This window comes from Schistocerca nitens, chromosome 3 (assembly GCF_023898315.1).
Source record: "Schistocerca nitens isolate TAMUIC-IGC-003100 chromosome 3, iqSchNite1.1, whole genome shotgun sequence".
NCBI lineage: Eukaryota > Metazoa > Arthropoda > Insecta > Orthoptera > Acrididae > Schistocerca > Schistocerca nitens.
Window position 1 is genome coordinate 773941251 of NC_064616.1, and position 22045 is coordinate 773963295.

General features: G+C 41.0%; 1 protein-coding gene across 3 annotated transcripts in view; it reads right to left on the minus strand.

The window, feature by feature from the left end:
* Positions 1-22045, minus strand: part of LOC126248778 (laminin subunit beta-1) — a 376490-nt gene that overhangs the window by 57417 nt on the left and 297028 nt on the right. For all 3 annotated transcript variants that reach the window (XM_049950147.1, XM_049950149.1, XM_049950148.1), the window contains 3 exons: positions 19705-19866; positions 13685-13802; positions 332-459 (listed from right to left, as the gene is read on the minus strand). In XM_049950147.1, the coding sequence (XP_049806104.1) occupies positions 332-459; positions 13685-13802; positions 19705-19866 (408 nt within the window). The remainder of the gene's footprint in view (positions 1-331; positions 460-13684; positions 13803-19704; positions 19867-22045) is intronic.

Below are 22045 nucleotides of genomic sequence, written 5' to 3' on the forward strand. Positions count from 1 at the left end.
TCCTTTCTCTCATGGTTAGGGTGACAGAGGCAGCACATGTCCACAGTGATTAGTACATCACAAATCTGTTCATTAGCTAAAGATGCACAGGAGAAAATGGCTTGAAAGATGCGGAGGAATTGTAGAAAGATTATTCACCTGTAGCCAGAACACAATTATTTTCAATCTTTTCAGAGTTACTCTTCAACAACCTGTCAAGTCAGTTTATGTAGTATGCTCCTGTTAAACGACTCTTACACAACAAAAATCAGCTAGCACCACCTAAAAAATTCACTTTAGTTAAGTGGAGATTAAAACTGTAGGTGAGAAATCTCCAACTTTGTATACTTACAGAGTCAACAAGTATTGATGCTGATGGCACATCAGTTTCACCATCATATCGTTTGAAAGTCAGGCGTACTTTGTAGTCTTTACCTGGTTCAAGGCAAACGGGGGGAGACACAGGGACACTCCTAGAATCTGTGAGGAAAAAAGCAAATCCATTTTATTTCAAGCTGAGGTTATAAAAATTTATTGATATCTAACAGTATGATGAATATTTTTAATAGTTACTATTGAGCACTGAAAAATATTTTTTTATAACACTGAACACAAGAAGAAATACCATAAAATAGCAATTAAAATACAACTAATAATGAAATATAAGAAATACCTTACACTACTCTCCTCTTCGTGTTCACTATGGAAGTGATACACAGGGGGCTATAGAATATTTCTACACTCATCACATAAAGCCGATTGTTCATATTTTGTAAGTTTTTGGGGACTGTTCATGTTTTTCAACATCTCTGTGACAGTCTGCCATAAGTCAAACATATCTGTGGCCATTTGTACTGCTCTTCTTAATGTTGCCATGAGCTATGATGCATGCAAAGTGATGTGGTGGTCAGCATCGCTGGCTGACATGCTGCATGTTATCAGTTCAAACCCAGCCACCAGCAGTTATTTATTATTTTGTATTTATCATTTCCGGAAGGTTCTTGAAATATACTATGTTTGCAATTTTTGTATATTCTGGAATATTCTATATTTGTATAAATAGCAGCATTCTGGAATACTTGATGTTTGTATAAATAGCTGCACTCTCCATCCAGTAGTTCAGTTCTGTTCTGGCTGTACATCAGCATTAGTAATAAACATCCATTCAGTGCTAAATGTTGTATATTGATGACTACTTCCGGATTAGGACTTGAGTGTGGTCACAATATGATACTGTGTGATGGAAACACTGGGTACTTTCAAAACATCTACATCACTATGGTTCCCAGAGATGGTGGTCACGACCCAATAAACTAGCTGAAAGGATTCAACTGAGTCACCATAGACAACAGGTGGAGCGACATGATGTGACAAATGAGTACTCTTACTTGGATGGCACAGCCCAGCAATAGTTTGAGAACAATGAAGAGAAGCTCTATAGGTGGAATAAATTCCAGGATGAACTGATGAAAATGTTTTGTGACATTCAGCAGCAAGTCCACTTGGCAGAAAAACAACTGAAGAGCAGGGTTCAGTGTCATGGGAAAATGACAGAGTCCTACGTGAAGGGGGTTTTGGCCTTATGCCACATTATAAACCCAAATATGACAGTAGTAGGCAAAATCTCACACTTGACTGTAGGAGTTGCAGAAGATATGTACCACGCTCTTCTGGTAAAGGATTTCACAAGAGGAACAATCGCAGAAATGCTACAGAAAAGAAATGAACAAAAGAAGCATGACAGACTCCCAAATGTGGTCACTATGGCAGTTGTGGTAGACCACCATGACCTTACCTCTCTCATATATCAGCTACTGAGAGAAGAGATACAGTATTTTATGGCAAACTGAACTGTTGGACCGAGTAAGCAAGAGATAGCAGTGATGAATGTCAACCCCGGTTGTTAGGAGGTGATAGAGAATGTTGAAGAAGAGGTGTATCAATCTTGAGCACCTATCTCCACTACCAGTTGAATGTGCCAGAAAGAATGGACTCGGCCAACTTGGACTTATGCTGCAGCCATCAAACAATAACCAAACACCTGACCAACACAGGTACAGCCAACTATTGCATAATGTGTAACACCCCACAGAAGAACAAATATTTGGAGGACAGAGGACAACACATGAGTGTGTGTCCAAAGTGGACCCACTGGACACTTCGTATGCTACTGCATAGAATAGAGGTGAGTTTTTGACACTACTACACTGCCAGATGTCAACCATCACAACAGTTCTATTCATGCCAATCAACCACAGACAATTACAGTCAGTCTGTGAGACAAAACCCATCGCCGTAACCTGGACAACTTACCCCCCTCCCACACACACACACACACACACACACACACACACACACACACTTATCATAGCCATTCCCTATTGCCTTTCAGAAGTACTAGCCACTCGCCTGGCCACCAACTTCAAGGAAACTAAATAAGGTGACCACTTATTGAGGTGAGGCCACCACAGATGCAAATTCTCCATGGATGACAGTCACTAAGATGTCAGCAAATCTCAATGATGTCACCATCGATGGCGAACCTGTCCAGGCGCAAGTCGGCTTGGGGGCTTCCTTTTCTGTAATGCCATATGCTTATCATTGTCAGCTAAAGAAGACTGTGTTACATGACATGAAAGCGATTGTGCTGAAAGTCACCAATAGGAAATACACTCCTGGAAATTGAAATAAGAACACCGTGAATTCATTGTCCCAGGAAGGGGAAACTTTATTCACACATTCCTGGGGTCAGATACATCACATGATCACACTGACAGAACCACAGGCACATAGACACAGGCAACAGAGCATGCACAATGTCGGCACTAGTACAGTGTATATCCACCTTTCGCAGCAATGCAGGCTGCTATTCTCCCATGGAGACGATCGTAGAGATGCTGGATGTAGTCCTGTGGAACGGCTTGCCATGCCATTTCCACCTGGCGCCTCAGTTGGACCAGCGTTCGTGCTGGACGTGCAGACCGCGTGAGACGACGCTTCATCCAGTCCCAAACATGCTCAATGGGGGACAGATCCGGAGATCTTGCTGGCCATGGTATTTGACTTACACCTTCTAGAGCACGTTGGGTGGCACGGGATACATGCGGACGTGCATTGTCCTGTTGGAACAGCAAGTTCCCTTGCCGGTCTAGGAATGGTAGAACGATGGGTTCGATGACGGTTTGGATGTACCGTGCACTATTCAGCGTCCCCTCGACGATCACCAGTGGTGTACGGCCAGTGTAGGATATCGCTCCCCACACCATGATGCCGGGTGTTGGCCCTGTGTGCCTCAGTCGTATGCAGTCCTGATTGTGGCGCTCACCTGCACAGCGCCAAACACGCATACGACCATCATTGGCACCAAGGCAGAAGCGACTCTCATCGCTGAAGACGACACGTCTCCATTCGTCCCTCCATTCACGCCTGTCGCGACACCACTGGAGGCGGGCTGCACGATGTTGGGGCGTGAGCGGAAGACGGCCTAACGGTGTGCGGGACCGTAGCCCAGCTTCATGGAGACGGTTGCGAATGGTCCTCGCCGATACCCCAGGAGCAACAGTGTCCCTAATTTGCTGGGAAGTGGCGGTGCGGTCCCCTACGGCACTGCGTAGGATCCTACGGTCTTGGCGTGCATCTGTGCGTCGCTGCGGTCCGGTCCCAGGTCGACGGGCACGTGCACCTTCCGCCGACCACTGGCGACAACATCGATGTACTGCGGAGACCTCACGCCCCATGTGTTGAGCAATTCGGCGGTACGTCCACCCGGCCTCCCGCATGCCCACTATACGCCCTCGCTCAAAGTCCGTCAACTGCACATACGGTTCACGTCCACGCTGTCGCGGCATGCTACCAGTGTTAAAGACTGCGATGGAGCTCCGTATGCCACGGCAAACTGGCTGACACTGACGGCGGCGGTGCACAAATGCTGCGCAGCTAGCGCCATTCGACGGCCAACACCGCGGTTCCTGGTGTGTCCGCTGTGCCGTGCATGTGATCATTGCTTGTACAGCCCTCTCGCAGTGTCCGGAGCAAGTATGGTGGGTCTGACACACCGGTGTCAATGTGTTCTTTTTTCCATTTCCAGGAGTGTATTTCCAGCCAATAGGAATATGTAGTGCGAGAATAACTATCAATGACAGAACACAGCCCTTCAAATGTTTCATTTTAACACAATGTAGACATAATGTTATTCTCAGATGGAACTTACTGCAGGTATCAAAAACAGTCATAGACTGTGAAAGAGCAGATCTCCAAATTGACAAAGCTCTTCCAACAAGTACATATAACAAAGACTGCTGTGGGTATTTCTGTGCCATTGAAGACATTGTTATTGTGCTGTCATCAACAAGATGAGTTCTAGTCATCAATCAAGATGTTCAGTTAAACTGTGAAACTTCAATTTATTGCAAAATGCTACTCAGGCTCACAAAATAAATGTAGATGCCAGCAATGATCATAAACACTGTAGGTGGTCAAGGAGAACTTTGGATCACAAACTGTCATGACCAACCACAACTCATCCCTAAAGGTACACACTGAGGGACTACCAAACCATTCCACAAAGGTCAGCTTACTATCACTGATTAAGAATCATCTCCAATTACCACTTCAGATAACGTAGGGGCAGAAACTACTACGAAACTGACAATAGGTTCTGGCCTACGCCCTGAACAATGACTGTGAGTGATAGCTGTTCTGCAGCAATTTTCAGATGCTTTCAAATCCAAAGTGGAGAGGAGACAGACTAAGAAGGCCATGGTAAAACGCCATATCCACAAAGAATCACTCACCATTGTGCCAGCACTTTTACAGACTTCTGCCAGCTGAATAGTGGAAAATTCAGGAAGAAGTGAAGAAGATGCTGCAAGATGACCTCATTAAACCTTCAGAAAATGCTTGGTCCTCTCCTGTGGCCCTTGTGAAGAAGAAGGACAACACATTGATCTCTGCATTGGCTACTGATGACTGAATAAAATCACAAAGAAAGGTGTCTATCTGATGGTGCCCTGGATTGCTTGAAAGGAAAAAAAGTACTTCTGAACCATGGACATGCAGGTAGGCTAATGACAAACTGAGGTTGGTGAGGCTAACTGGAAAAAGAGTGCCTTTGTAACTCCTGATGGCCTCCATGAGTTTAAAGTTATGCCATTTGGTGAGTGTAATGCTCCAGCCACCTTCAAACGTATAATGGAGAACCTGATTTTACTCCTTAAATGGATGATGTGTCATTGCTACCTAGATGACATTATTATTTTTTGAAGGTGTTTGAAGCACGTGTGAGCTGCCTAACAATTGTGCTGAAATGTGTTCAGACTGCAGGCCTCCACATGATTCTGAAAAAGAGCCTCTTCATTGTTCAAGAAATAAAACTCTTGAGGCATCTAGTGACTGGCAGATGATTTTGTCTCGATCCAGAGAAAATAAAAGCAGTCACAAATTTTCTGCCTCCTTGGCAATTTAGATGCGAGAAGTTTTCTCAGAATGTGCTCATACTACTGGAAATTCATAAAGGTGTTCTGTTCCAAGGCATGTCCCTTGCACGAACTACTGCTGGGAGATGCCAAAATTTCCTGGCATGAGGTGCAAGAAAGATGTCTCCTATCCTTAAGGAGGCACTAATATTTTTCCAGTCCTAGCATTGTGCCACAATAATGCTGAGACAGAACTCCACGCTAAAGCTAGCAGTTAGGGGACAGGTGCATTTCTAGTGCAAATTCAGTAAGGTGATAGCTTATACTTCCAGAGTACTCACCAAGTCCAAAATGAAATACTCTACAACTGAGAAAGAGTGCCTTGCAGTTGTTCAGTCATCACCAAGTTCTGGCCATATTTATTTGAAAAACCATTCACCATTGTCATGGACCAGCTGGCTGACTAAAATGAAGTATCTATCATGTCAGCTGGTGAGATGGACACTAAGGCTTCAGGAGTGTGATTTACAGTGGTATACAAAACCAGACACACTCACAAGGACGCTGACTGCCTTTCAAGGAATCCTTTGGTGGAAGACAGCAGTATGGATGAAACCTCAGTCATTGGTGCATAAAATGACATTGCTGATGAACAGAGGGAAGATCCAGTACTGCTGAAAAGCACAGAAACCTTGAAGGAGGAGGAACCAGTCAAAGGATTATTCTAATTAATAAATGGAGCATTGTATAAAAGGAAGTATGATCCAGCAGAGAGGAAATGGTTGCTCACCATTCCAAGTCCTTTGCAACCAGATATCCTCAAATATTTCCACAATACTCCAACATCTGATCACCTGGGATTCATGAAGACTCTAGAGAAAATCAGACACACGTCCATACTGATCCATTACATATTATGTGAGTCACAGCAAGGAATACCAATGATGGAAGTGCATGCCACAGTTACCTTTGGGGCATCTGGCACCATTCCCATCTGCAACAGTGTCATTCTTCTGAACTGGGACTGCCCTCTTGGTGTAGTTCCCAAAGTCAACAAATGAGAATTGATGGACAACCATCTGTACTGAATACTTCAACCACTACACTGTCACCAAAGTTGTGTCGATTGCAGAAAATTCTGGACACTGCAAAGTTCTTGGTAGAAGACATCATTTTGAAGCATAGTGCACCCTTTGTAATGGGCTTTGATCATGGGAACGTTTTCTCATCGAAACTACAATCTGAAGTAATTTCACATTGCAGGATGACCATCCACAAACGAAAGGCCTCATGGAATGCTTTAATAAGATGTCGGCAGATATGCTCTCAATGTACATTGATAAACAGAGAGACTGGGGTATAATACTGCCTGTCATGACATTTGCATACAACACAGTATAATAAGTCACTACTACAGGCTTCATGCCATTATTTCTGCTCCAAGGTCATGAGGCCAAAACACTACTGAATACACCATCCCCATTTCAACTCAATGATACTCGGGATGACACCACATCACCAGAACTGAAGAAGCAAAGCAGCGCCTCACTTATGGACCCTGAATGCCCACGAGACAGGCCAAGAGTGCTACAATACCAAGAGATACAGACTGGGAGACTTGGTACAGATTTTTAGATTTACTTTCATTCCAATTGATCCGTAGTGAGGAGGTCCTCCAGGATGTGGAACATGTCAGAAAAACAACAATACATGACAAATATTTACAACTAAAACAAATAAGCTAATGTACCATTCCACAGGTCCCAAGTGGAATGATCGTCATTTTTTAATGAACACTAAGAGTCATTTTACAAATACTAATGCACTGAATTTAAAATAAAAAAGTTTTTTATTTATTTATAAGGTAATAAACATGTAATACAACTACTGTAATACTTAATTACAATGAACACATTACTGCACTGAAATGGTGCAGAAGTTATGTTGTACTTATATACAGATCAGTTGGTTTTACTAAGAAATTCATCAATGGAGTAGAAGGAGTTGGCCACCAATAAATCCTTTAGGCTTCTCTTAAACTGAATTTCATTGGTTGTTAAGCTTTTTATGGCTGCTGGAAAGTTATTGAAAATGTGTGTTCCTGAATAATGCACACCTTTTTGTACAAGACTAAGTGACTTTAAATCCTTGTGAAGATTATTCTTATTTCTAGTATTGATTCCATGAATTGCGCTGTTGGTTTGAAAAAGTGATATATTTTTAATGACAAATTTCATTACGGAATAAATATGTTGGGAAGCAGTAGTTAGTATCCCTAGTTCCCTAAACAGGCTTCTGCAGGATGTTCTTGAGTTCACACCACATATAACTCTTACTGCACGTTTTTGTGCCCGGAAAACTTTAGCTTGGCTTGATGAATTACCCCAAAAAAATAATCCCATATGACATTATGGAATGAAAGTAAGCATAGTATGCCAGCTTTTTCATTTTTATATCCCCTATGTCTGACAAAATTCGCATTGCAAACAGAGATTTGTTAAGACGCTTCAACAGTTCTGTGGTGTGCTCCTCCCAGTTGAATTTATTATCAAGCTGTAATCCCAAGAATTTAACACTGTCCACTTCTTCTATCTTCTTGTCATCGTATGTTAGACATATACTCTTGGGACACCCCTTACAAGTTCTGAATTGCATGTAGTGTGTTTTTTCAAAGTTTAGTGACAAAGAATTGGCTAGGAACCAGTGATTAATGTCCACAAATATTTTATTGGCTGATCTTTCTAAGACTGCACTTGATTTGCTATTTATTGCAATGATTGTATCATCGGCAAACAAAACAAACTTGGCATCTGGTAATGTTACTGATGAAAGGTCATCGATATACACAAGAAAAAGTAAGGGCCCCAAAATGGAACCTTGTGGGATCCCACATGTAATTATTTCCCAGTTGGATGATGCCTGATAGCTTGATACATGTCTCTTTCCTAATAACAACCTTTGTTTCCTGCCAGAGATATAAGATTTGAACCATTTTGCAGCATTTCCTGTTACACTATAATATTCTAGTTTACTTAAAAGGATATTGTGATTTACACAGTCAAATGCCTTTGACAGATCACAAAATATACCAGTTGCCTGCAATTTTTTGTCTAATGAATTAAGCACATTTTCACTGTAAGTGTAGATAGCCTTCTCAATATCAGAACCTTTTAGAAATCCAAACTGTGACTTTGACAGTATTTTATTTGAGATAAGATGGTTATAAAGACGACTGTACATTACTTTTTCGAAAATTTTTGAGAATGCTGGCAACAGTGAAATTGGGCGGAAATTTGATGCTATTTCTTTATCTCCCTTCTTAAACAGTGGCTTAATTTCAGCATATTTCAGCCATTCAGGAAATATTCCACTGATAAACGACTGGTTACACAGATAGCTTAATATGTTACTTAGCTCAGAATCACATTCTTTAATTAACTTTGTTGATATTTCATCATACCCACTAGATGTTTTTGATTTTAAAGATTTTATGATGGACATTATTTCTGTTAGGGTAGTGAGGGTCAAATTCATATTATGGAAGTTACTTGAAATGTCTGGTCTAAGGTAATCCATAGCAGCATCTACCGAACCTGACAACCCCATCTTTTCAGTAACAGTTATAAAATGTTTGTTAAAAAGTTCTGCAACACTATACACATCTGTCACCAATGTATCATTTACTCTTAATGCTATTTGTTCCTCTTCATGTCTGGTTCTACCGGTCTCCTCCTTCACTATATCCCATATTAAACAAAATATCCACAGGTGTAGTGCCGGTCCACAGTGTCCAACGGGCACAATATTTCGGCGATCATACATGTCGCCATCATCAGGTGAACTGACGGACTGAGCTCCTGTGAACGTGCCGGCACGGAGATCTGTACACTATGGCTGCTCAGGGGGAACTGGGTTCGGTCGCGGCGGCGGCCAATTTAAATACCCTCCGCCCACTGCGCGCTCACCCCGCCGTCCGCGCCCCACACCACGGTCACGCGGTGGAACAGATTGCGACGGCGTCTGAGATGATGTCGGTGTGATGGCTCTGTCCGCCGTGGTCGTCACAACTATACATTTGCTCGATTTACTCTTGATTAACCCAATCACTGGTTCCCAAGCCTTACTAAGATTATAGCCACAGTCACGGTTTATGAGGTCGTCATTGGTGCGAATTTCGATGGCCTCTCTAACAACGCTGTCCCAGTATCTCGACGTCTGTACCAGACTCCTCGTGCGTTCATACTCCATAGCGTGATTTTCCGACAAACAATGTTCAGCGACCACCGACTTGCTTGGGTACATCAGTCGAGTGTGCCTCTGGTTTTCACGGCATCGATCCTCGACGGTACGCATCGTCTGACCAATATACGACTTGCCACATTGACATGGAATCTGGTACACGCCGGCCTTCCTCAAACCGAGGTCATCTTTGGCACTCCCCACCAGTGCACGAGTTTTATTTAGAGGGCAAAACACAGTTCCGACCCGGTGTTTCTTCAAAATGCGGGCGATTTTCCCCGAGAGTGCGCCTGTATATTGGAAAAACGCAGTGCCTACCTCCTCCCTCGTGATTTCATCCATCTCCACAGGTTGTGCTGTAGTGGGTGGGCAGAGAGCACATTGAATCTGCCACTCTGAGTACCCATTTTTTCGAAATACAGTTCTCAGATGTTCCAATTCCTGGGGTAGACTCTCTGCGTCAGAGATAGTGCGCGCCCTATGTACTAGAGTTTTAAGCACCCCATTCCTCTGTGAAGGGTGGTGGCAGCTGTCTGCGTGCAAATACAGATCAGTGTGCGTTGTCTTCCGATACACTCCATGGCCTAGGGTGCCGTCAGGCCTTCTCTTGACCAAGACGTCAAGGAAAGGTAGTTTACCCTCCGTTTCAGTCTCCATAGTGAATTTGATGTTGGGGTGTATGGAGTTAAACGCCTTGATAGCTTCACGATGGGTGAGTCAGATATCATGGTGAGTTTTGACGTCGTTTCCTTGTTCATGGGGGTACCCCTGCAAGAGTCACTAGAATTGATTAGTCAGAAGTTTGACGAGAAGACCACTGAACTTTTTAGGCATGTCTTGACTTCCACGTATTTTCTTTTTAATGGAGAATATTACGAACAAACAGAGGGAGTCGCCATGGGTAGCCCACTCTCACCGGTGTTAGCGAATTTGTACATGGAGAACTTCGAGGAGGAAGCCCTGTCGTCATCTGAATGGAAAACTACTTGCTTTTTCCATTACGTGGATGACACGTTCGTCATCTCGCCACATGGTATGGATAAACTCCTTGACTTCCTTACACATCTAAACTCCATACACCCCAACATCAAATTCACTATGGAGACTGAAACGGAGGGTAAACTACCTTTCCTTGATGTCTTGGTCAAGAGAAGGCCTGACGGCACCCTAGGCCATGGAGTGTATTGGAAGACAACGCACACTGATCTGTATTTGCACGCAGACAGCTGCCACCACCCTTCACAGAGGAATGGGGTGCTTAAAACTCTAGTACATAGGGCGCGCACTATCTCTGACGCAGAGAGTCTACCCCAGGAATTGGAACATCTGAGAACTGTATTTCGAAAAAATGGGTACTCAGAGTGGCAGATTCAATGTGCTCTCTGCCCACCCACTACAGCACAACCTGTGGAGATGGATGAAATCACGAGGGAGGAGGTAGGCACTGCGTTTTTCCAATATACAGGCGCACTCTCGGGGAAAATCGCCCGCATTTTGAAGAAACACCGGGTCGGAACTGTGTTTTGCCCTCTAAATAAAACTCGTGCACTGGTGGGGAGCGCCAAAGATGACCTCGGTTTGAGGAAGGCCGGCGTGTACCAGATTCCGTGTCAATGTGGCAAGTCGTATATTGGTCAGACGATGCGTACCGTCGAGGATCGATGCCGTGAAAACCAGAGGCACACTCGACTGATGTACCCAAGCAAGTCGGTGGTCGCTGAACATTGTTTGTCGGAAAATCACGCTATGGAGTATGAACGCACGAGGAGTCTGGTACAGACGTCGAGATACTGGGACAGCGTTGTTAGAGAGGCCATCGAAATTCCCACCAATGACGACCTCATAAACCGTGACTGTGGCTATAATCTTAGTAAGGCTTGGGAACCAGCGATTGGGTTAATCAAGAGTAAATCGAGCAAATGTATAGTTGTGACGACCACGGCGGACAGAGCCATCACACCGACATCATCTCAGACGCCGTCGCAATCTGTTCCACCGCGCGACCGTGGGGCGGGGCGCGGACGGCGGAGTGAGCATGCCGCGGGCGGAGGGTATTTAAATCGGCCGCCGCCGCGACCGAACCCAGTTCCCCCTGAGCAGCCATAGTGTACGGATCTCCGTGCCAGCACGTTCACAGGAGCTCAGTCCGTCAGTTCACCTGATGATGGCGACACGTATGATCGCCGAAATATTGTGCCCGTTGGACACTGTAGACTGGCAGTACACCCGTGGATATTTTGATTATCAAATACGCCTGGAGAAACTCAAGAATCACATATCCCATATTGTCTTTATTTTGTTATCTGATATGACTATCTTTTCCTTGTAATATATTTGCTTTGACATCCGTATTACAGTCTTTAATATTTTGCAGTATTTCTTATAATGTGCTATAGCATCAACATTGGAAATGTTTCGGATTGACAGATACAGTTTTCTTTTACACCTGAGCAAAAGTGCAACTATCAAAAACACTACTAAAAGAACTACTTTTGGCTATATTGTATCCTTCACCACTTGCTGGATGTTTATATGCCACATAGGAAGTCAAAGATTATGACCCTTCATGAAAAAGACAAAAGCACAGAAACATCATCCACGTTCTTATGATGCCCTACTACAGCCCTGATGCACAGATCCGTGACAGGAGGTTCAAGAAAACTCAAGACCCACTTGACAACCATGAAACTTTGAAGACTGGGGCTATCTTTGATGCTCATCATAGTGAAGAGAGGGGATATGAAAAAATAACCAGTACAAGAGGATCCACCAGTTCCCCCATACAGGGGACCATTTCAAAAGCTATTCCAGAGTGCTGTTGTCAGTGCCAATGAGAAAATCTGAAACAGTGGCTGTTTCTCCAGGAGAGGGAGAAATTCCATGAGCTGTGGTGTGTACAGTGTGGCACAGTGGTTGGCATTGCTGGCTGGCATGCTGCAGGTCACCAGCTCAAACCTGACCACCAGCAATTATTTGTTACTTTGTATTTATCATTTCTAGAAAGTTCTTGAAATGTCTTATGTTTGTATATTCTAGAACATTTGATGGTTATATAGGCAGCTGCACTCTCTGTCCAGGAGTTTAGTTTTCTTCTGGCTGTATGTTGGTGTTCATAATAAATGAGCTCTCAGTGTTCAGTGCTGTATTTCATTGTGACCCCTGCTCTCAGATTTGGACTCAAGTATGGTTACGATGTGACAGTATACATACAATATCCTCTGATAGTCCTACTTGGTATGGGTCTCACACATTAAGCAATATTCTGGTAGGGGTTGCATGAGTGTTTTGTAAGAAGTCTCCTTTGTGAACTGACTGCATTTTCCCAGTATCCTTCCACTGAAGTGAAGTCTGCCATTTGCTGTACCTCTGACTTGAGTCTCTGTGACCATTTCATATCCTCATACTCTGTTAGCATCAGGTGTTCATACAAGTTAACTGATTCCAGCAGTGACTCATTCATATTGTAGTCATAGCATACTACTTGTGCGTATTTTGTAAAATGCAAAATTTAACATTTCGAAACAAGCAAGTTGCCAATCTTTGCACCACTTTGAAAGCTTATCAACCTTTTACTGAATATTTGTGCAGCTTTCTCCAGATAGTTATTCATCATAGATAATTATATAATCTGAAAAACGTCTGACGTACTATTAATGTTGTCTGCCAGGTCATTAATATACAGAATGAATAACAAGGATATGAACACACATCCTGGAAGAAACCTGAAGTTTAACAATAGCAATAACAACAATAATAATAATAATAATAATATCAATAAATAAAATGTCATGTGACTAGGGTCTCTTGTCGGGTAGACCGTTCGCTGGGTGCAAGTATCTTGATTTGATGCCACTTCGGCGACCTGTGCATTGATGGGGATGAGATGATGATTAGGACAACACAACACCCAGTCCCTGAGTGGAGAAAATCTCCGACCCAGCCGGGAATCGAACCCGGGCCCTCAGGATTGACATTCTGTCTTGCTGACCACTCAGCTACTGGGCACAGACATAATATCAATATGAACTGTACAATGTACAGCTTGCACTTACCTGGTGATAGAAAAACGACCTTTGTGTCATCATCAGGAATAGCATTTGCACAAGGGCCACTTCGATCCACTGGACCAGGTCTGATAACATCTACTTGCACTTCCCATGTACCAGGAACCTATGAGACAAATGTGAAATATGATTTATTCATCTCATTACATACAATTTTAAAATCATTTGATTTGATGTATAGGAGACATTTCAAGTTTAAACTAAGAACATTTTTGGAGAAATACAAAAGTTTACATTATTTTATACGCATTTTTGAGATATAGCTATACAAATACTTACTATAATTTTCAGTGCACAAAAAGAAAAAAAAACTGCAGTTCCCTTGGTCAAACAGTGAAACTGTCCTCAATGAATTCCTCAATATCAGAATAGCAGAAGAGAAAAGCTCAGTATTAAAAGCAAACCAAGCTCCACATTAAATATATTACTGCTTTTTATTTTATTGTAAATTTTTAATCTTATACTCTGGTGTTTTGGCATAAAGTTTTAAAGTGTGCATTGCAATTTGAAAATTACCTCTGTGGTGAATGTTGTAGTTGTAGTGGAAATGGAAAGTTTCAAATTTCCATTGGTTTTTTGTATAAGAAAGTCAACACGTCTTTTATATAAGAGGAAGGAATGGACAGTATTTTTATATTTTTTTAACAGTGGTCAGCATGTTTCTTTTGTTTGGCAACACACACACATTCCTATTTATTTTCTTCTATAATACTAGGAGCCTTCAGACATTTGCTGAATTTCCCCCAGAAGATTATAACATATAGAATAACAGACTCAAAGTAGCAGTGTATCTTCCTGGTGTCTATATTTTTGGAACCTGACAAAATATGCATTGCAAATGCTAAGCTATTCAGTTTGTTTACTTAGTAGTCAATGTGTACCTTCCAGTTTAAATTTTTATTACAAGTTAGGCCTAAGAACTTAACATGATTTGTGTCTGTGATAGACTGATCATTGCAAATTACTTATATTTAATTCTGTTCTAATTATTTAGTTTCAAAGTGCATCATTTTGGTTTTAGTTACATTTAGTTTTAGTCCACTTTGATGGAACCAAGATTTAAGTTGCTCTAAAGTATCATTGACACTTCTGAGAATACTTTCAATCACCTCATTTTCTATTAGAACTGATGTATCATCACAAATAAAACTGAATTAACACCAATAGCAAGTGGTAGGTCATTTATGTAGAAAAGCAACTGATAGGAACCCAATATCAAATTTTGTGAGACTCCATGTAAAATAGTTTCCCAGTTTGAGGAGTAATTGCTTGAATCAGAAGTTGCAATTACCCTTTGTTTTCTATCTTTTAATTAAGAGCTGAACCATTCCAAAGCAGGTCTCTGATTCAATACAGCTGTAATTTGTGTACAGGTAAGGAGTGTTTCACTGAATCAAAGGTTTTTGTCGGATCACAGAATATTTCTGTGATCTTTCTACCCATATCTTATGAGGAGCATATATTTTGAGTGAACTCATTGATGGCATTACAGTGATTTTTAATTGTTGGAATCCAACTGATTTTTAAATTTGTCATTTATAGTACATAATTTTTGAATTTGTTTTGTTGCAATCTTTTCAAATACTTTATAGAAGACCAGCAGAAGAGAGATAGGTTGTATTACAGATGTGGGCGTTTCATCCCACCTAGATGAAGTTTTCTTTTTTAAAGTCAATATCTCATTTTCCACATCTTTTTTAAAGTCAATATCTCATTTTCCACATCTCTGTGTGAGTTTTTCAAATGATTTAAAATATGTATTCCCATTGTTTACCAACCTTATCGAATTTACCTTGTCTTGATAAGCTTCCATATCTACATCTGATCTTGCCACATTTAAGAATAGTTCATTAAAACTATTTGCCATCTGAATGGGGCTAACTATAATATTTTAAAATGTGATTTTCAGAATTCCTTGTCTCTCTCACTCCTATTTCGAGCGACTGACCATACTGCTTTTACTTTACAATGAAATGAATACCCTTAGCTCCATACAGGTGTTGATATAAGTCAACGGGGACAGTTGAAAATGTGTACCCCGACCGGGACTCGAACACAGTATCTCCTGCTTAGATGGCAGACGCTCTATCCATCTGAGCCACCGATGACACAGAGGATAGTGTGACTGCAGGGACTTATCTCTGGCACGTCTCCCGTGAGACCCACATTCGCAACTCATTGTCCCGCACTATATTCATAGTGCCCCTGCCCATCATACTCATTACTTGCGGCTTTACCGCCGATTCCCGTAAGAGTTCAGGCACTGTTGGTGCATCCACACAGAAGAAGATGGTCAAATGGCTGGTGAGCCTTAACTATATATATATGAAGATGGTATCTGTTCTTTCGGACATGTCCTTGTTTCTATGTTTGAGGACAGATCTGTTGTTAGCCAGTACAACTTTTCTGAATACAGCTTTATAGCACTTAACATACTTAACAAAACCAGGATTTCTGTTTCATTTTTAGCTTATTGTGGAGCTGCCTGCTTCCGACACTAGAAATTTTTATTCCTTGTGTAAGCCACTTATGTTTATGGTTTTCTTTCTTTTGGCAATTTCTGGGAGGAAATAGCTCATTGAATAGAGCTAGGACACAATTTATGAACTTTCTGCAGTTTTTGGTGCTTGAAATGCAATGATCTACAGGCCACCTTACAACACTCAGTTTACTGTGGGAAAAAAATCTGTATTATTTTCATTTTAATTCCTTTTTATATAAATTTCTGGAGGCTTTTGTTTATCTGCTTTTGGGAGTTCTATAAAGAGAGTTGAATGATCTGAATTACCTAGGCTTCAGTACAGCAGTCAATAGTCAAAGTTCTACCTAGCAGAGACAAAAAATACATGTACTGCAGAAAATGTTTGTTTATTCATTCATCTTTATCCATTAACCAGTGATCGTGTACATGATAAGGGTTTGCATTAAAAATTACACATTACATTTAGATTTTACACTAAAAACTAATATGAAATAAAGGAAAAATACAGATTGCTATTCACTGTAAGGATGACACACTGTGTTGCAAACAGGCACAACGAAAAGCTTGTTACACATTTAGCTTTCAGCCAAAGCCTTCTTCTGAAATGTAAACTCACACAAATCCATTCGCACAAGCAAGCACACCTCACACATACATGACCACCACCTTTGGCAGCTTGGACTACATTCCACAGCAGGCTGTATTGTGTTAAGCAATTCAATAAGTATGGAGTACAGAATCTAATGGCAAGCTCCTCTGTTTTCAAGTTCTGGAAGAAATACAGCCACTAGAAGATGATTACCAGACATTCCACACCATAACCCATTTGTTGGTGAGGTCTAACAATAATTATGGTTGTGCTCTCATAGTGCAAGTTATGACCAATTTATATTATGACTGATTAATATCTAAGTGTCCATGTAAGATTCTGGTACACAGGTTATAATCACCACTGTTTACTATCACTTGTCCTAAGTCTTTTGCAGGGTGAAGGAATATGACATATTCACGAGTGTTGAATGGTTGATAGGCACATAAGGAAGATTAAAACTGGAGTTAAGGGACCTGTGGTATATGGTTCATTACACAGTAATAGTGTAATTGTGATTTATTTAGTTTGTTACTGCAATTACCTATGTTTATGCAGAAATACCTTGACAACAGTGAAAAAGCTTATAATATGCAACCATCAAAAGGTACAACACAAAACTCAGAGTAATACAACAGTCCTCAAGTTGGTTTTTAAAATTGTCATATAGTTGGTGCCTATGTGGGAACAGGTCAACATAGTGTCATTGTGCTGCTCGTCCATTACATTCAATTAACCCATACACAAAGTGTGTATTGGTCAACTCCACAACAGTAAACATATCCATACTGCTGTGTATTGTTGTTAATGTACAAATAATACTGCCAGAAACATGGAACCAAGACAGAACAGAGCTTTACTAAATGCAAACTTGAGGTTGTAAAGTAAAATGGGCATTATTGTTGCCAACAACAAGTTCTTTGAGTTAATGGGAGTCTGTCAGTTCTCCCAGCAAACACAAGCAGCAGACTTCTCTCTTACCGAGCATTTGTAGTTCATGATAGGATGACATCCGGTCCTGTCTTCAGAAACAACAACATCCAATTACCAACTACAACAATAGCTGGAAGTAACATGGAACACTATCTCCCAAGATGATATGACTTTTCGGTGATTATTTCTACTCATGATTGAAGAAACACAATGTAGCAAGAAGAGGGTCTACAAGGCACTGAAGATGATTTCCAAAGCCAATATGTCCATTAGTATAGTACCCTGTGATTATGACCATATACACTGATAAGCCAAAACATTATGACAACTGCCTCCCATGACGCTGGATGCTGCCTGGTGGTGTTGAGGGCATGTAACATGGTAAAAACAGTATGTAAGTGGAGCATACACATATGCAGAATCATCCTAGTGAAGATGTGGGCTGCAATGCAGAACCTATGGACAGGTATCTTGGAACTATCAAAGCTGTTTGAATTTTTACATGGTACTGTCGTGAGGATCTACAAAAAGAGGTAAGACAGTGGAACTACCACTAGGCACTAATGGTTGGACGTTCATGACTCTTCACAGAATTTGGGGTTCAAAGGCTTGTCTGCTCTGTTAAATAGGATAGCTAGTGACCTGTGGCATCTCTGCCAAAATAGGACAAATCTTGTGCACACAAGTGTTTTAGAGCACATGATCCATCATAAATTGTTGAACATAGAGCTCCACAGTATACCACCCCTCCCCCTGTTCACATGTTGACCCAATGACATCATCAGTTATGATGATTGCAGTGAGCACGGGACCATCGGGATTCTACTGTCAGTCAATGAAAACATGTCAGCTCTTTGGGTGAATCACATTTTTGCTACACTAGGTTGATGGTCATCTCCACAAATGCTGCCATCAAGGTGAACAGTGGATTGAAACATGCACCTCGCCATGGATGCAGGTTGCTGGGTGCAGTATTATACTATGAGAGACATTCTCCACCTCTTGCATTGGACCTGTAGCTGTAACCAAAGACACGCTGACAGCTGTGAACCACCTGCATCCCTTCATGCTTGATGCTTCCCCGGAAGCAATGTCATCTTTCAGCAGTATAATTGTTCATGTCTTGGAGCCAGAACTGTGCTGCAGTAGTTTGAGGAGAATTATAGTGAACTCACATTGATGTCTCCGCAACGACATTCACCTGATGTAAATCCTATGGAACCCATCTGGGTCACTGATGCCATCACCGCGTACACAAATCAGCGGCCCATTATTAAGCGAAGAGTGTAGATATCTAATGCCATATACCTCCACAAACCTATCAACAAACTGTTGGATCCCTAATATGCAGAATCAATTAGGCATTTCATCCCAAAGATGGACAAACAAGCTATTAAGAAGGTGGTCACAATGTTTTGGCTCATCAGTGTACAGTGTGCAACCATCTAATGTGTGTATAAAATTTCATCCATGTGATACTTTGCCTCAGAGTGTTTATAATTTTTTCAACAACATCTGCAAACAAATTATGATAACTATAATAAATCAGGTACAGAATGCTATTATAAGACATTAGCCTACAATTGATTACTACTTCATTCTCTGCTGAAGATAGCACTGGCTGTCAGTATTGGAGGCAAACATGATGCTTTGCAACAGGTTACAAAAGATGACACTGAGACAATGGAATGATAGGACTTTACCTATACTGAAGCATTACAAACATCCAACATGGAACAAATGATAACATGGTACTAACTAACAAGTTTTGCTGCAGACAAGATATAGAAGAAAATTCATTGGTTGCCTCTAGAGCATCCGGTAACAGCTGACTACAAAAAACTGTTTCCACTTTATCCCCAACTACAGCAATCTGATTGCATTTCTGTTCCCAAACCGTTCCAGAAAGCCAATCCATGTCTAAGTTTAGTTTTCATAGGTACAATATAATTTATGAGTGAATGAAAAATTTGCAAGGAGGTTGTCGTAGCAGTGAAGAATTACCTGAGGCTCATAACGTATAACTATGTCATAATCCATTCCTTGCTGAATGTTGTTAATTGGGAATTCAAGTTCAGAGCCTGTAAATGCTCTCATGAAGCCAGTACCCGTCCAACTATTTTCCCTGCCATCTCTGTATGGCTCTCTGATCACAACTTGGCAAGTCTGAAAAAAAAATAAAGAAAACACATAAGTCATACTAGAAATGAATAACTACAAAGGAGAATACTTAACAGTCATCCCACATAACATCAGAAATAGTAACAAGAAAAACATTAACATCTGCTTGACTATCGTATTATGCACATTCAATAATGTTTCAAAATACTGACAATTTTTGCTTAGTGTCTATATGTTTTTATTTATTTATTCTCTCTCATGATCTTTTACACCAAGTGTGTTGAAGTTACACAGTCATGGGATAAATCATTATATAAGTCACAGAATACACCGCTTCTGGGATTCAGGGAGGTGTGCTGGCCCTGGATCAAATCCGCCTGGTGAGTTGATGATGAGGGCCAGTGTGCTGGCTAGACTGGATGTGGCTTTTAGGTGGTTTCCCACATCTAACCAGGTGAATACCAGGCTAGTACCTACATTTAGAAAGCATTGAGATACTTTCACATGGGATAACACTAGACACAGACAATTGGGGTACACAAATTCCGTCCTGAGGGAATGAAGGGATGGTGGCAGCAAAGGCTTCCAGCCACTCTCTACCACTAGCATTGTCAAATCCATAAATTTACATGCCAGCCTCGTGTAGATATGGGATAAAGTCCAGTATAGAGATGGAGAAATATGTATAATTCAAATATGCTGATACAAAATTTAAAAAGCTTATCATGAGATTTCTCAAAGTATATTCAAATATGTAGCAGCAATGGGCTCTAAACTATTGTAAAGAACTTTGGTACAGAAGGAAGATGGATTTGAACATGGAAATCATACAATAGTGTACATCTTTCTGTACAATGGTTAATGAAGTGTTATACAAGTGTAACTTGTTTTCCTGACTGAGCAATTTCTGCAATTCCATTCAAACACGTCCACATAATTTAACTGCAAATCTCATGAAAGAGTAGAGGATTTTGAATAAACCACATTTAAAAACCATGATCATTATTTTAGTTCTGAATAACCAGTATGTTTTGGTGTTTGTCTAGTTATAACAGGTTTTTCATTTTTTACTAATAACCAGCTAAAAAAAAAAAAAAAAAAACTGGTGTAGCAATTTGCCATAGCAGCAGGGCCGAAATTTTTCTTTTTGACTAAAACTTTTTTAAAGATACACATAATGTTTTCATTGTTTTCAAATATTAGGGAAAGCGATCATTTGTTATTTTAATAACCATGATGGCAATTAGGAACTTATAACAAAGACATGACATAAGAATCAGTATAGCACTGCAGAGACAACCGTTTCCATGCAGAGTGGCCTATTAGACAGTACACATGTATGTTCAGTATGCAAGACTTGCCCCATCTGGTCTATATTGTAGTGGCTCTCTGTTGTCCTTGAAAATCAATTGTACTGAATAATGGTAGGATGCCCATATGGAAGTATTTTATAAAGTAAGGTAGCAATGAAACAGAATGCCTCTGTGCTTTATAAAATTAGAAGTGAGAGGAGGTGCAACAAATTTGTGATATCATATAAAGATAAAAGAGAAGGTAAATTTGATTGATACAGTTATAGTTTTATTGACATTCCATAAACTTGGGATAGTAAGTGAACCCTTAATTTTGTGTTGCTTCAGGACAAAAAATTGATATCGTCCAAAAATGATGAGGCAGGAAAAAGACAACCTTTTCCTCTCACTGTTGCTGCACCCACCACCTTCACCTTTACCATCTTTGCTCAAGACAGTGTGACCGATTTCTGCCACAGCCTTAACCCTACATCAATCAAGATCTCCTATTCCTTCACCATCATCAGAATTTTTCAATTTTTGTTTGGAGTCAATGTTTATTACTTGGAAATAATAGCAATAAATAACTGAAAATCAGTTGTTTCAGAAACTGGTTATTTTGACCAGTTTTAACAGTTAGATTAAACTCAAGACAAAAATAACCAGTATAACTAAAAACTGGTTGTTTCAGTGTTAACCTCCATCCCTACCCTCAAATCCATCACCTAGTGATATCTACAAAGTACAATGGAATTAGTCAAATAGAGAACTGTAACAGCAGGCATGCCCATGTGGAGTTGCTAGTCTCCCATCGGGTGGCTCCCCAGGTGGTGGATTGGGGAACTTTCACCAGATATGGTGGACACCAGGGAAATAAAATACCCGGGGCGGACCAAAACTAGCAAAACAACAACTGCCGCCTTGCAGTAGGG